Here is a 13,368-nt window from a genome sequence, read left to right on the forward strand (position 1 = left end):
AACATCCACAAATGAGGTGTCATGTCCACAGGTGGTCCGTAATTGCTCGCCGACAGACCCTATCCATCACTGTTAGACCCACTGACATCTCCAGAAAGCGTGTGATGACGGAAGAATTGTGACAGAGGTCCCTCACATTTTGTATTTTTCTGGAGAGGCAAGGTTTCACAATTTAGCAAGAAGGCTTGAATCGATCACACTGACAGGTGGACAGTCTGACCCCATTAACAAGACTCCAACCAGTCAAATCCACAAACTGGTGGTCAGCAACAAATTTAATCGTCTCCCGGAACAATAGGTCTCTATCACACTAATGCACAAAAATGGCACACACACAGGGATCCCAAAGATTTTTCTCTAAGCGGAGAAGTGAACGCTTTACGAATCAATTGTTTCTGTATCTTATAACAAGGCACCGAGGGATCGCCGCAGTCAGCAATGCTTCAGAGAGATAGTCAGCGCTCAGAATCCACGCTACCACGCATGAGAAAAAGAGAGATCAGAAGTACAGTTAAGACTGAATTCCCCCGGGTTTGTTCAGTAGCCAAAATTCGAAGAGATTGTAGCAACATAAAGCAAATGCTTTTACAACCACACACATCACCTTACTGTTGCAAGAACATTGCAAAACTCTGAAACAAAAAAAATTCATTTAAATCTTCCATTACTCTAATGGGATCATAAATCTTAATGTACTGTAATGTAATTCAATACATGTAAATGACAAGAGTATAAGCGAAGTATCAGCACCTTCGGTTAAATCAAAGCCTGTCCATTGATGTTTGCCTTGATAAGCATGTCAGGTTATCTCAGGCTCATGAAGTTAGGAAAGATCTGGGGAAGCCCTCTTATGTAATGCTGCCATATTGATGTGGACTGAGGGAAATGATTTGTGGATTTGTGATGTAAGCTGCTCTCCACATTTAAAAACTGTGTGGACATTTATTTTTTATTCAGATGTCAAAAAGTGTGTGCCTTTTGGGAATTTCTGTTGCCAAGGCTGGTCTATCTTCTTAATAAGCCTGAATATGCAGTCGGGAGGAGACGAGCCGGTGTCATACCCGTCAGATTATCCTACCAGGCGTGAGCACATCAATGTTACATCATTTTCCTGCGCTATAAAATAATCCTACCTGTTTATTTTATACTGCTCCGGGAAAAATCTAAACTAAATACGACACAAATAGGATTTTGTAAAGTGGAGGGGACATGACCATGACCACTGGAGGAGAAATGACCACTGCCTGAATGTCCTCTCTTCAACAAAGCCTATGTCGAAAAGCTAAATAAAACAGTAATTCAATCTTTACAATAAACATTTCAAGAGTCATTTTCACAAAATGTCAGCCAGGATAACTATAGATTTTAACCTTAAAGCCTCACAAAGCTCTAAAGAGCATGTTCTGCTCTTTACAAGCGCTGCCATGACTGCAAACATGATCTGATGGCATGCCACTCCCCATTAGCTCACATGACCAAAGAAATAATGGGTATATCATCTGTCTGCTGAACACAGCAAAACCTCTTTATGTCCGTTATATTCAGAGCGTCCATTAGGATTTCTTAAAAAGACAATGAAAATACCGTGAATAGAAACACAAATACAGTGTACTCAGCACAGCCTATACCTTTTTGTTGTTGAATTATTTTGTTGAATCAGCAAACATAGATCCACTCATTTCTTAGAGTATAAACATAAAGCACATTTCCTATCAAAACTTTGTTTGCATCTTGATCAATAAAGGGCGTAACAATTATATCCTGCAAACACAGCATTATTTCCTGACATCCAAAAGGAACTGTATAATAACACAAATGATAAATCTCCACACATTCATACACAGTCTAAAAAGAGAATAAATCTGGAACAACATGATCTCCACACGGTTAGACAACATCTACAGTTATCTCATTCTAATAGGGATCAACTATTTTTGTTTCACCTGTGCAATTGTTGTCAGCTTTGTCATTTTGGGTTTTCAGATCTGTGCATAGACTGACACCTGGTGTCTCAAGAAGTACATGCAGGACACATCATAAAAATCTAATAAATATACATTTTGTTCCTGTAGACTATGTGCTGCTCCTGTAAACACCCATGACATTTTAGAGTGATTTCCAGAGTATGTCATGGACATTTTAAAATCAATATTCAACAGTTTGTTTGGGTAATTTTTCACACTGAGACATTCGACCTGATCTCCTTCATGGATGTCACACCGATTAACATCACGCATCATTCATCAATGTCCAGAAAGTTAATGTCTGAGAGAGAGAGAAAGAGAGCGCATGTCTTTACAGAACAGGATCCCCATCTAGTGTTTGTGTGTGGTCATTACAACCTGACAATCGATACAGCGTTGATTTCATTTGACAATGATTTAGAAGGAAATTAAACATTGAATTACGGGTAAACAATGTGACACAGTCTTTTTATCTTAAAAGACAGTGTCACGTTATTTACTACAAAATCCAGAAATCATAGAATAAAAACATTTTCCAAATTCTCCAAACTTTAAATAAGGCATGGGAATGTTTTTTATGGCACATGATTAGAATTTACTTGACTTTCCTAAAGGAAATTACTTGCAAGATTTTTTAGCATTTTACTATAAAATGAGATGATGAGTCCCAGCATATTTATTTGCCGGTAAATTCGTAAAGAACTTAAGAATCAATGAATAAACTTAACAGTAAAGAACTCGGAAGGGATACAAAAGGGAAAGGACCAATCCCGATTCAATAAGCAAATATAAAAAGGCAGAAAATCAAATGCAAATACATACAAACTTAAACAAGGTTTGTACATTGAGTGAAGATAAATTCATTGCAGAATATTGCATGCATGTTAAGCAAAATATTTTATTTAAGAAAAAAGACTTTAAATGTTAAAGTTGGTTTTAACACTCAACAGCGAGTGTCTTAAGTGCGTAAGTAAATTGCTTTTGTGGGTGATACTTAATTCTAGTGAGTGCTCCTCTAACACTTGCATGTCAAGGAGAGGACAGTATGTTCTATGTACAGTATCACCTTTACAAACAACAGTTAGAAACTCAGGTTCCACACTTCTGCCTACAGTACATGGATCATGCTTACAATATATGTGATGAAAACATCACTGCTTTTCTATTACAGGCAGGTACTTTCAACATTACTTTTTCTGAATACTATATTTTAGGATGCACTAATCCTATTGCTACATACAATACAACTCAGTTCAGCCACGGCCTCTGTTTCAAGACAAGAAATAAATACCATGCCTGGGGATTATAAGGATTACAATGGCTACTGGCAAACCTAAGTGCATTGCAATCAAAGCCCAGTCTTTAGCACACTGATAAGAGATCTGCCCATGTTAACCTAGTGTGTACTTGTGTTACACAAGTACCATATTGTCTATCTTAAGAAGAAACAGAGTACAGCATGAGAGGCATTCTCTTTCACAGCTTCAGTGTCTGTCTATCTATCCCTCCATCCCTGAATTAGTGATGAGGGTGATCGTAAATGCATGTTTTGGCCTGACCCGGATGCGGCTTTATTCTATAGAACAAGGTATGACGAAGATACACAGTGAAACGAATTTAGCAAATCATGCTATGTTCAAAGCAACAGCCAAACAGATTTTAGGTTTAGTTTAGTGATGATGTCGGAGTAGACTGAAATATTCAATATCAATTTATTCAATTTAAGACAAAACATCATCTGATGTGACCATTTTGTCCTCAGGTATAACAGCTTGAGTCTTAAAGAGCGTGAAAACATGGACCATACGTTTAAGAGAGAATCGAAAGTGTCCAAGCGATCACAATATTGACAAACAGAACATTCGACACAGCCGGGAAGTGCAGCCTAGTTGGCCATGAAGTAGCTTTAAAGCTCATCAAAATTCCAAAATTTTTACTGGCCCCAACTGAAAAAAGTAATAAATAGATAATATTGTCTAGTTATTTTTCATTTTTTTATCTAATCTAAATAAGGTCTTTGTGTAAAAACTATTAGCCTAACTGATATGTGAAATACTGTTGAAGACAACTCATCAGTACAAGTACAAAAATAAACAAGTTGTATGTGCAAAAGCAATAGCGCAAGTAAATGTAATAAAGCGAACATATACAAATAAAAATAATGGGCCTCATTCATGACACATGAGTAGAACTCATTTTTGTGCAAATCGTTAATAAATTAGTTCTGACGTTTTAGTAGGTATGGGAAAAAGATTATTACCAATGGTGCGTAAAACATTCAAACGTTCTGTATTATTTTTGACCAACAGTTTACACTGCATTTTGATGCAATGTGTGTCATGATGTTTCTCGAGTTCCTTTGATCTGTCTTTTTTCATTTTACTCTTTAACTTTGGGTAAAACGCAGTTCTTGGCTTCCCACGGAAACGTTGCGGTTGAGCCCCCTATTGTGATGACGCAAGGTCATTTTTTGTGTTCTTTTTGAAGAATTTTCGGAGCCTGATAAAATCGGTATAAATACGCATTGAATACGGCAAAATACATCTCTTCTAATATCTTCTATTTTTGTTTATACCAAGCTGCAGCGGACACATTTAAACGACTTTACTTGGACCCATTGTGCGAGCTGTCTCTTTTAATACCGCGTTTGTTAAATACATGTCGCTGCTGATTGGACTGACATTCTTGACACACCCACCAAACAAGAGAAAACGTATCTCAAACCCCGTTGCAAACCGTTTCCAGGAAACGTGTCGTACCTGGAAACGGTGGCAAAAGGTTGCGCACCGTTTTGAGCTTGAACATGACCCTTGTCACTGTCCCTTGTAACACAGCTGTCGACTCACAGTGGAGGATAGGCAGGACAAACGGTACATTGACCAACCATCACACTTGTACAACACAACAATGGAGAAGTTAACATTTCATTGCATTTTTATATTAATGAATAATCTTCAAAATCAAATACTCGTAACATGTTACTGCCGTGAATAATCCATAATCATAGCAACCAACGTGTCTCACAACCTTGCGTTGTTAACGCAATGCTCTTACTATTGAGCTACTGACAGTTCCCTCAACTGGCCCGAAGGTCTCCCATGCTGGCCCCGGGCCATCGGACAGTCCTTATTGTCGAGCCCTAAATTTTCATCTTGAGTAGGTTTTTATAACCCATTGTTTGGATATAATAGAAAAACAACCGCATGTCTTGTAACGTGACTCTCGCTCCCATAACTGACACCAGATCAGATCTTAACGGTCGGCTGAGTGAGTGTTACATCAAAGCTCAACAGGCACGCTGACCGACTGCTGTGTTGATACACAACACCGGACAGCCAAGGACCAGCACATTTCTCCTACCATGCCAATACCTTCCAAAAAGATAATATATTTGTTTTTGTCTGTCCTACTGTGTGTGTCTACTGCAAACACTTATTTCCATGACCCAAAACTCTTTAAATTTCTCCAACAGGGAGCTGACACAGTTCCATCTAAATGTCCTAACCTGGAGCAAAGACACTGAGAATCCAATGATACCATGATATGGACGAAAATCTTATCACATGCTTAGAACCTCTGATCTACTGACTCAGAGACAGATGTGTCCTTCCTTCATTGTTGAGCAAATATCCCAGCGACCTAGTTGATGAAAATAAACCCCGATCTGCTGGCATGGAGAGGAGCAAATGGAATACAGTAACCGCAGTGGTGCAGAGCACTGCGTTCTTGGATGTCTTGTTAAGTATCATAATGTTGAGCTTTATTGCTTTAGCCTTATAGCTTCAGTAGGATGAGAGGGATCATCGTATCAACCTGTGGCTTGAGCTGCATCGATAAAGATCACGAAGCTTTAAAAAGACAAATGCACACTCGCAGTTAACGTAAACAGGGAACTTAAGAGGGCAAAAGAAGAACTTGACGCAGATCTGGAAAACAATGTTCTACATTGAAGCAGTGGACAATACCTCTGGGTTTTTCCAACCAGCTTCCAATACCAGTATTTCTTTCTTACCTGTACTTCATTCCGGTCTGGTACGACACGCATTCCTCCAACGCCAGGCCGTTCATCTTAAGGAAGTCTTCCATGTTCTTGACCTGGGCGGCGACCCTTTGCTCCCTAAGCCGCTGGAGTTCAGCATGGTCCGTTTGCCTCGGAGGAGGTTGATTCAGACCCTGATCCGAGTGATACCGGCTAATGCCGCTCCGTATACTCTCGCTGTAGGTCATGGACAGCATCTTGCCTCCGCTGCTGCTACTACTGCTTTTCCGCACGCCAGCCCCCGCAGGTTTGGGGATCTGCAAGTTTTCGGAGGGGAGAGTGGATTTTCGCCGGCCGACGGTCCCCCCGGCATACCCACCCGCAAACATGATTCAACCCTTTCCCCAACCGCCCCTCTCACATACACTAATGCTCTCGCACCTATCTGATTTTGGCACGAGTTGTAGATACTCGACAAACACATACACAAACGCACCAAGCACAGGCCGGGGAAACTGGGACCAGGACAGAGTCAAAAGCTGGGTTGAGGCATTGCCTTAAATAGCAAGGGTGAGGAGGGAACAAAACAGGAACGGGCTATCAGTGGCAGAGAAGTCAGGCCGTGCGTCTTGTAATGAGAGATTGCTCCGCCCCTTTCCTGACAGATACAATAACACAACTACAAGACTCAGGTGGGTTCAGGCAGGTACTGTAGGTAAACAGAAACACTAGAGGGCAACACACACCGGTCACATGCAAGAAACAACAGGTGGACAAACATAATAGCACACAAGCCAAACATATCAATTAGGTTACTATCGTGACAGTGCTAAATGTTTTAATGAAGACACTCAGGGTTCATTTAAGAAACAAATTAAAAGGCCTTTATTTCACATGAACTGACAAAGCTAAAACAGTTCCAAATACTAAAACACTTAAGTGTTGCAGCTAACAGATATATAGCTAATAGACAAAACTTTTCTATGAGAAAACAACCTTTACCCAAAAAGTAGTAGGAAACATGAATGTTATACCCCAATTGAACACTGTGTGTGTTTGTTTAAAAAGAAATTGTGTGTTTTTAAAGTTTTACAGCGGGGTATATACAATGCAAATACATAAAAAAGGAAGAATTGACGACGACCCGTTGAATTCTTAGAAAAGAATGCACGTCGTGGCCGTTGCACCACATTATTTTCTAAGAATTCAACGGACAGGAGTCAATTATTCCGCATAGTGCCATAGAAAGCTTGCTGCTGTCTATTTAAGGGCTGTTTATCTATTCCACAGATGTATTTTCGACTTCGAGCCAACCATTAAACCAATTAAGCTGTTGTTTTTTGTTATTTTTGTGTTTCTAAGTGTTATCCTTAAAACTGCTTATTGTATCATGTGGTTGGCTGTTACCTTTGATATACGCTTTTGTTTATCCTCTGGATAGTCTTGCACATGGCTGCCACATGGTGCTGTTGTTGAAATTGTCATAAATAGTAATAGTTATTTCTTCTCAAACGATGGAAATTATGACTGGAAGTCATTTTGTTTGTTGTCAGATCTTTATTGGTGGTGGGTAGTAGGCTACAGTATAACCTAGGGCTGGGCGATAAAACGATAACGATATGTATCGCGATAGACATGTAATCAATATCAATAAAAAATGCGCTCGATAAAAGTTCGATAAAGTTTTTTTTTTTTTTCTTCGTCGGAAGAAACCCATGAAGAAACCAGAGGTTTCAAAGCAAGTTTGGTTGCATGAACAAAGGCACTCGCTCTCTGGTAGCCTAGCAACGTAGGGAGTGACAAGCTAACAGCCAATCGTGTAACAGTATCAAGTTTGGTTGCGCTGTTTCGTTGTCTCGTGCTGGTCTGCTGGATTCCTCTCAGAAACCGGCGACTGATAAGCAGAAAATGAGTGCCGCGGCGAGCGAGGAAATTGTAAATAGTATTATTAGAGGAAGAATAACTTGAAGACTCGTTTGTTACTTTTTCATATTTCTGCAGGTTTCTAACAATGTTACTGTACTGTATCAGGTTTGTTATTTATGTTACAGATGTACATCAGTCTACCTCAGTTTTCTTTGTTTACAAAACATTGTACATATTTTAAAAAACTTTATTCACCAGAAGGTGAACAGCTAGTGAACTTCCTAGCACTAAGTTTGCACTAAATTCTCAGGTTTTTCTTTATTTATATTTAACACTTTGCACTATTGTATTACACTTTATTAAGCATTTCTTACATTTTATTTTCATTTTGCACCTTAAATGTGAAGAGATAATTGTTAAGTGTTCATTGTGACTTTAGACTTATGTTTACATTTTAATTATTTGAGTTTTGCATGATTGTGTTGACATTTCTGTCTCAATAACTGAGGGGATTATGATCAGAGGAAGTTTAAGTTTAAAATAAAAATGTTTAAATGTACAATATTTTTCTCCTGGTCCTTATTTTAAATGGGTCATAAAAATATCAATAATTATCGATATCGACCGATATGAAACACTGATATCGTGATACAGTTTTCAGCCATATCGCCCAGCCCTAGTATAACCTTATTCAGTTAAACTTGGCGCAGTGATTTCGAACTATAATCCGGTCGACTGATCTGTAACTACTTTATAGGTGTGCTTTGACTAAAAATAATGCACACTCGTAGAACTTTCGTCAGCCAATCAGAGTGAAGCATTCCACAGCACCGTGGTATAATACAAAACAAACAACTGCCACTCAGAATTTAATTGAAGTCAAACTAGAGTTTAAAATCTATGTTAAATGCTTATAAAAAACTGAATTAAATGCATGAAGTGTATAGAGGTGTAAAATAAGATTGTAGAGGTAAAATAATCTGGGTTTGGCATTTGAGTTCATATTGAGATATTTACTAATATTGACCTTTCATTGCGGACTTAAGCTGTGTTTGTGACATTGTTGAGATCTCTTCAAAAACAGATGGGCAATTCCGTGGAAATGTCAACCTTTCCATGAAAAAACTTAGTTTTTAGCAATGGTTTTTACTAGCACAGATATTAACATTTGGTGGTTCAAATACCCATGTGAGATTTCTGTTCAAATTTGTAAAGCATTTGTTTTATTTTTAGTGCATGATTTTTCATAAGTCGGTTAAGTGCCATTTTCAGGATTGTCACATTGCTACATGTGCCTCGATAATGGACACATGAAAATTAAAATAAAGTAAATATTTTATGTTCTATAAATAGACATCCCTTCTCCATTTTTTAGGTATTACTGCTTCAGGATTGTGCAGTTTATTTCACAGAAATCCTACAGTTACTACCTTATTTCGCATGTTTATTTCCCTTTTCAAAATAGAAAATTTGTTCATAGACTGACATTTTTTGTGTTTTGACTAAATCAACAAGGGTTTAGTAAAATATAAACAGATGGTTCAATAAATTCGGAAATAAATAATTCTCTGAGCATTTTTATGTCACGTCCATGACATTGGAATTGCCCAGATACCTTTTTGGCTTCAGAAGAAAGATGCAGGAGACTTTCATTTAATAAATAACACTTTCATGTTTTTTGACACTTTCATTATGTGCGCCAAAGATTAACTGAGTCATTTCCAAAAATAATTTTTAAATGACTGTGACAAAATACTGTGCCTTTTGGACCTGTCATTATTTGAACATCTCAAACCACTAAAACCTGAGCAGGGTTTAACTTAGATATGCAGAAGCTATGTGGTATAATGACAATAGCATCTGCCGCCTGATACAGATACTGCAGTCGGAACGCCTAGCAGTAAACCAGCATAGCGACTTAAGTGCTATCCTTGTAAGCGCAACTTAGCACTGAATAGCAAAGTATTCTGACATAAAAAGACATCTGCCTAACAGAGCCATCTAACAACTATAAAAATGCAGATAGGAAATCCATACAAAATGCATAAATAGATTTATATTTTTGAAAATGTTTTACTTTCTTTCTCTTGCAAAGCCAGGAAACATACTCTTATCTTTGTTGCACAGAGTTTAACAGGTCCTGCAGAAGTTTTTCTTTTCATAAGCATGAACAGATTTTCTAAATCTCGGCTGAATAGTGAATTGCAGAAACCACTCAACTACAGCACGGCTTTTTATGATAACACTGCATACACCCAACACTGCCAACAGCTTCCCTAAAACCATAAAAAATTTAACTTAACCATGCATTTTGGTCACTGCAGCACCATTTGAATAGTACGATTGTATTCGTAACCATTTAAAGCATGAAAAATGCAAAAGAAATGCCCCTCAAAAACAAATTCTGCAGCATCCACATAAGTGGATAATCAGATATCCATGCAGCTCTTGTATGATCCAATTGGAAACAGCACTTTAAAACAGGCTGACTCATGCACGCTGACGGGTAGTCATACCAAAGACACGCAATCAGCACATAACTCACCTTAGGTCTTGGAGGTCGGCTCATGAACAAGACATATGAATGTTAATCTCCCCTTATAAACACAGCCAGCAATGCAGCGATCCACCCAAACTGGGAGTGTCTTACATGCCAGCATCTTAAGCCATTAGTGGAAATCACATTGCCCTCATCCACCCCAACCCCCCTCAACCCCGTCCATCACCTCTGCCAGCTCGTCTCTATGAAGAAAATCCATTTATGTCATTCGAGGGGGGAGAAATTTGTTTCTGCTAACCGCAGCACATAATATCTGGTCTAAATTATTCACAGAAGCTTTTGCGCTAAAAGCTTTTGATTGTTGTTCCATATGAGATAATAGAGAAAGGCATTTTAGTCCACTAAGGAAGCTTGTGGATGTTTAGAAAAACAAACACGCAAACAAAAGTTTATTGCCCGGTTTACAGACAAGGCGTAAGACTAGTCCCATATTAAAATTAATGTTTGAGCTTTCTAAACTAAAAACAACTTGTCCACCAGAGGCACACCAGAAAATTTTCTATCTAAGGCATTTTTCTAAAAGTAACTTAAATCTCTTAATCCTGGTTTAAGATAAGCCCAGTCTGCGAAACCGGTCAAAATCAATAAAAAAGTCACACAATTGGGATGTTTAATTAATCAAAGTGATCACTGGTCATTTATTCATGTTATACTTAAAAATGTATTTCTAACAGCCTAAACGAAAGCAAAGAGATTTAACATTCAGTTAATGAATCTGAAAAACCAACTAGATAAGCTTTCCACAATAAATGCCAGTCATGTAACCACTTAGTATGAACTGTGTACAACCAAAATGATCAACTACAAAACAGAAACATCCCATTTCAGAGTAACTTCATTATATTTTACTGATGGACAACAAAAATAAAAAATAAAACCTCTGGTCACAACATTGTGTGACAATGTATTTATTGAGTAACTACAACACATCTTGAACAAAAGCAAGCAAGAAAAAAAGAAACCCTAAGATACCAAAAAAAATGACTGAAAAGAACTGATCTTCATTTCCCATCACTCTCTCTCCGGCCGCCAGTGTCAACAAAATGATCGATTCCTGCAGGCGGATCTTGTGATGCGACTCTAAAAGACTTCTAAACTTAAAACGGCAGAAATGTGCAAGTCTGTGAAATCAAAATCCAATAGCGCGCTCATTAGCTCTGAGCTACAGAGCCAGGGGTTTTAAGAGCCCATCAGCACAACAACCACGTTCTTCAACCCATAAAAATATGATCCCTCACCAAAACAGGAAGGAAATGCATTCAGCCTGATGGATAAAAGCAGACGCTTCAAAAAACAAGAGATTAGCTTGTACTTCCAGGTGATTGTATCTCTTAGGCACAAAGCAATAGCATGGAGGACATCTTTTCTCAAAATCGTTTCCATTATAATTTGTGCATGAACAGCAATTGCTCAGATGTTGTGGGGGCTTGACATATTTATGCATCAACACATCCGGATGGCTTTTTCAACTGTTTGCAAAAATATCTCAAAAGTAAAATATTTAATAGCTGTACATAACAATTTAGTGAATCATAGTGCATGAATATAAATAAAAAGCAAAAACAAATTCTAATACTGTGATGGTCAGTACAGAACATTTCATTCTCCAAGTGAAGGTAAAGATCTGCTTTAAAGAGAGGAAACACACCTGCATAAAAATCTTACCAAGCACAAACTCAAGCTCAAGATACCACTTATCATATTAAATCAGGCTGTGAGACTAACACTATAAATGCCAGACAGTATGATTTCTTTAGCAGTCTTGTGTCCTCGTGTTCCCGCTCCACGTCATCAGTCAGCGTCAGAGTACAGTTTTTATACCCATTTACACAGAGAACGCATGAAAGTACCCAGATGTGTTCTTGACATTAGGAATGCATTGAATGCAGACTTGAGCGTATACCGTACATGCTTAAAGTCCCATAAGTCATTGCAGTGCGTACATCCTAGTTGCCGGACCGGACAATTAACTTGAAAAATCAGTCTGTGCTAAGAATTGGGGGGGCCAAGGAAGGGGGAGAAAATTTCACATAACAATGTTTTCGCTATATTCATTCTCCCATATGCCTCTCTGGCCCGCACAAACGCAAGTGCGCACACAAAACAGTGTTTCTAACATACGCGAGTCTGTCTCTTGATTTAGTAACTTTTACGAGCCCTTTAGCAGCTTTTGTTTAGAAGCACAAAGCGACAAATCTAGCGACTTTCCGATGAACCATAGCTTTCATTCAGTGGGGAGATGTCGCCAGTGCTGTCCCGCGAGCGCAAGATCTCTCTTTCCCCGCACAGGGACTGCTTTGTGAGCGGGAGGAAGATGAAGCACATTCCACAGGTGACTCCTGAACAAAATGAGTACCAAACAGCGTTTCCAACAACCTGTCACTGTTATCGACTGTTTGAATATATACATGAACACATTTTGTTTGTAAATATGCACGTGGTTACCTAGACAGAGGCTGTGTGAAAGAATATAGCTAAAATCGGCACCTTAGGTGATTTGTTTGAAAACTTGTTAGAAAACACTTCTAATTCTTAAGAACATCCTATATTTTTATCTCAATAAAGTTCTTATATTTTCTCCTAAGAACAGTTTTGTGAATCCGCCGTGTTTGTGTGTGAATTACGCCAGAATCTGATAGAACTGAATTAATAGGTAGAGATGAGGCAGTGTGTGCTTGCAAATGCCATTGAGTTACAGTGTGCATGGAAATGTCTTGTTGCGTGTTCAGGAAAGGATTGTGCAATCATGTGGTGTAAATCCTGATGGAGGATGTGTATGTTGATATTTTCCTTCAGGTTGTGATCGTAGTTTATAACTTGACATTGAATCAATATAACTAGATGTGGACGCGGAATCCTGTTATTTAAATATGTGTGAGTGAATGAGGTGCTCGGATTAGCATGCTACACAAGTGATGGTCGAGGATTTGTCTGCGTCAGCACTGTATGAAAATATAAAGATATAAACACATGAATTGAATCTCCAAAGTTGCTCTGAG

At 38.4% G+C, this 13,368-nt stretch overlaps 1 protein-coding gene across 2 annotated transcripts in view; it reads right to left on the reverse strand.

Moving 5' to 3' along the window:
- Positions 1–13,368, reverse strand: part of kcnab2a (potassium voltage-gated channel subfamily A regulatory beta subunit 2a) — a gene marked incomplete at its 5' end in the record, with an annotated part of 70,433 nt that overhangs the window by 33,147 nt on the left and 23,918 nt on the right. The window contains one exon of one of the 2 annotated variants that reach the window (XM_079482654.1): positions 5,977–6,332. The exons of the other annotated variant lie outside the window; for it this stretch is intronic. Within the exon in view, the coding sequence (XP_079338780.1) occupies positions 5,977–6,332 (356 nt within the window). Of the gene's footprint in view, positions 1–5,976; positions 6,333–13,368 lie in introns of those variants that run through there. 2 annotated transcript variants of the gene reach the window in all.

This window comes from Barbatula barbatula (genome assembly GCF_947034865.1).
Source record: "Barbatula barbatula genome assembly, chromosome: 20".
Lineage (NCBI taxonomy): Eukaryota > Metazoa > Chordata > Actinopteri > Cypriniformes > Nemacheilidae > Barbatula > Barbatula barbatula.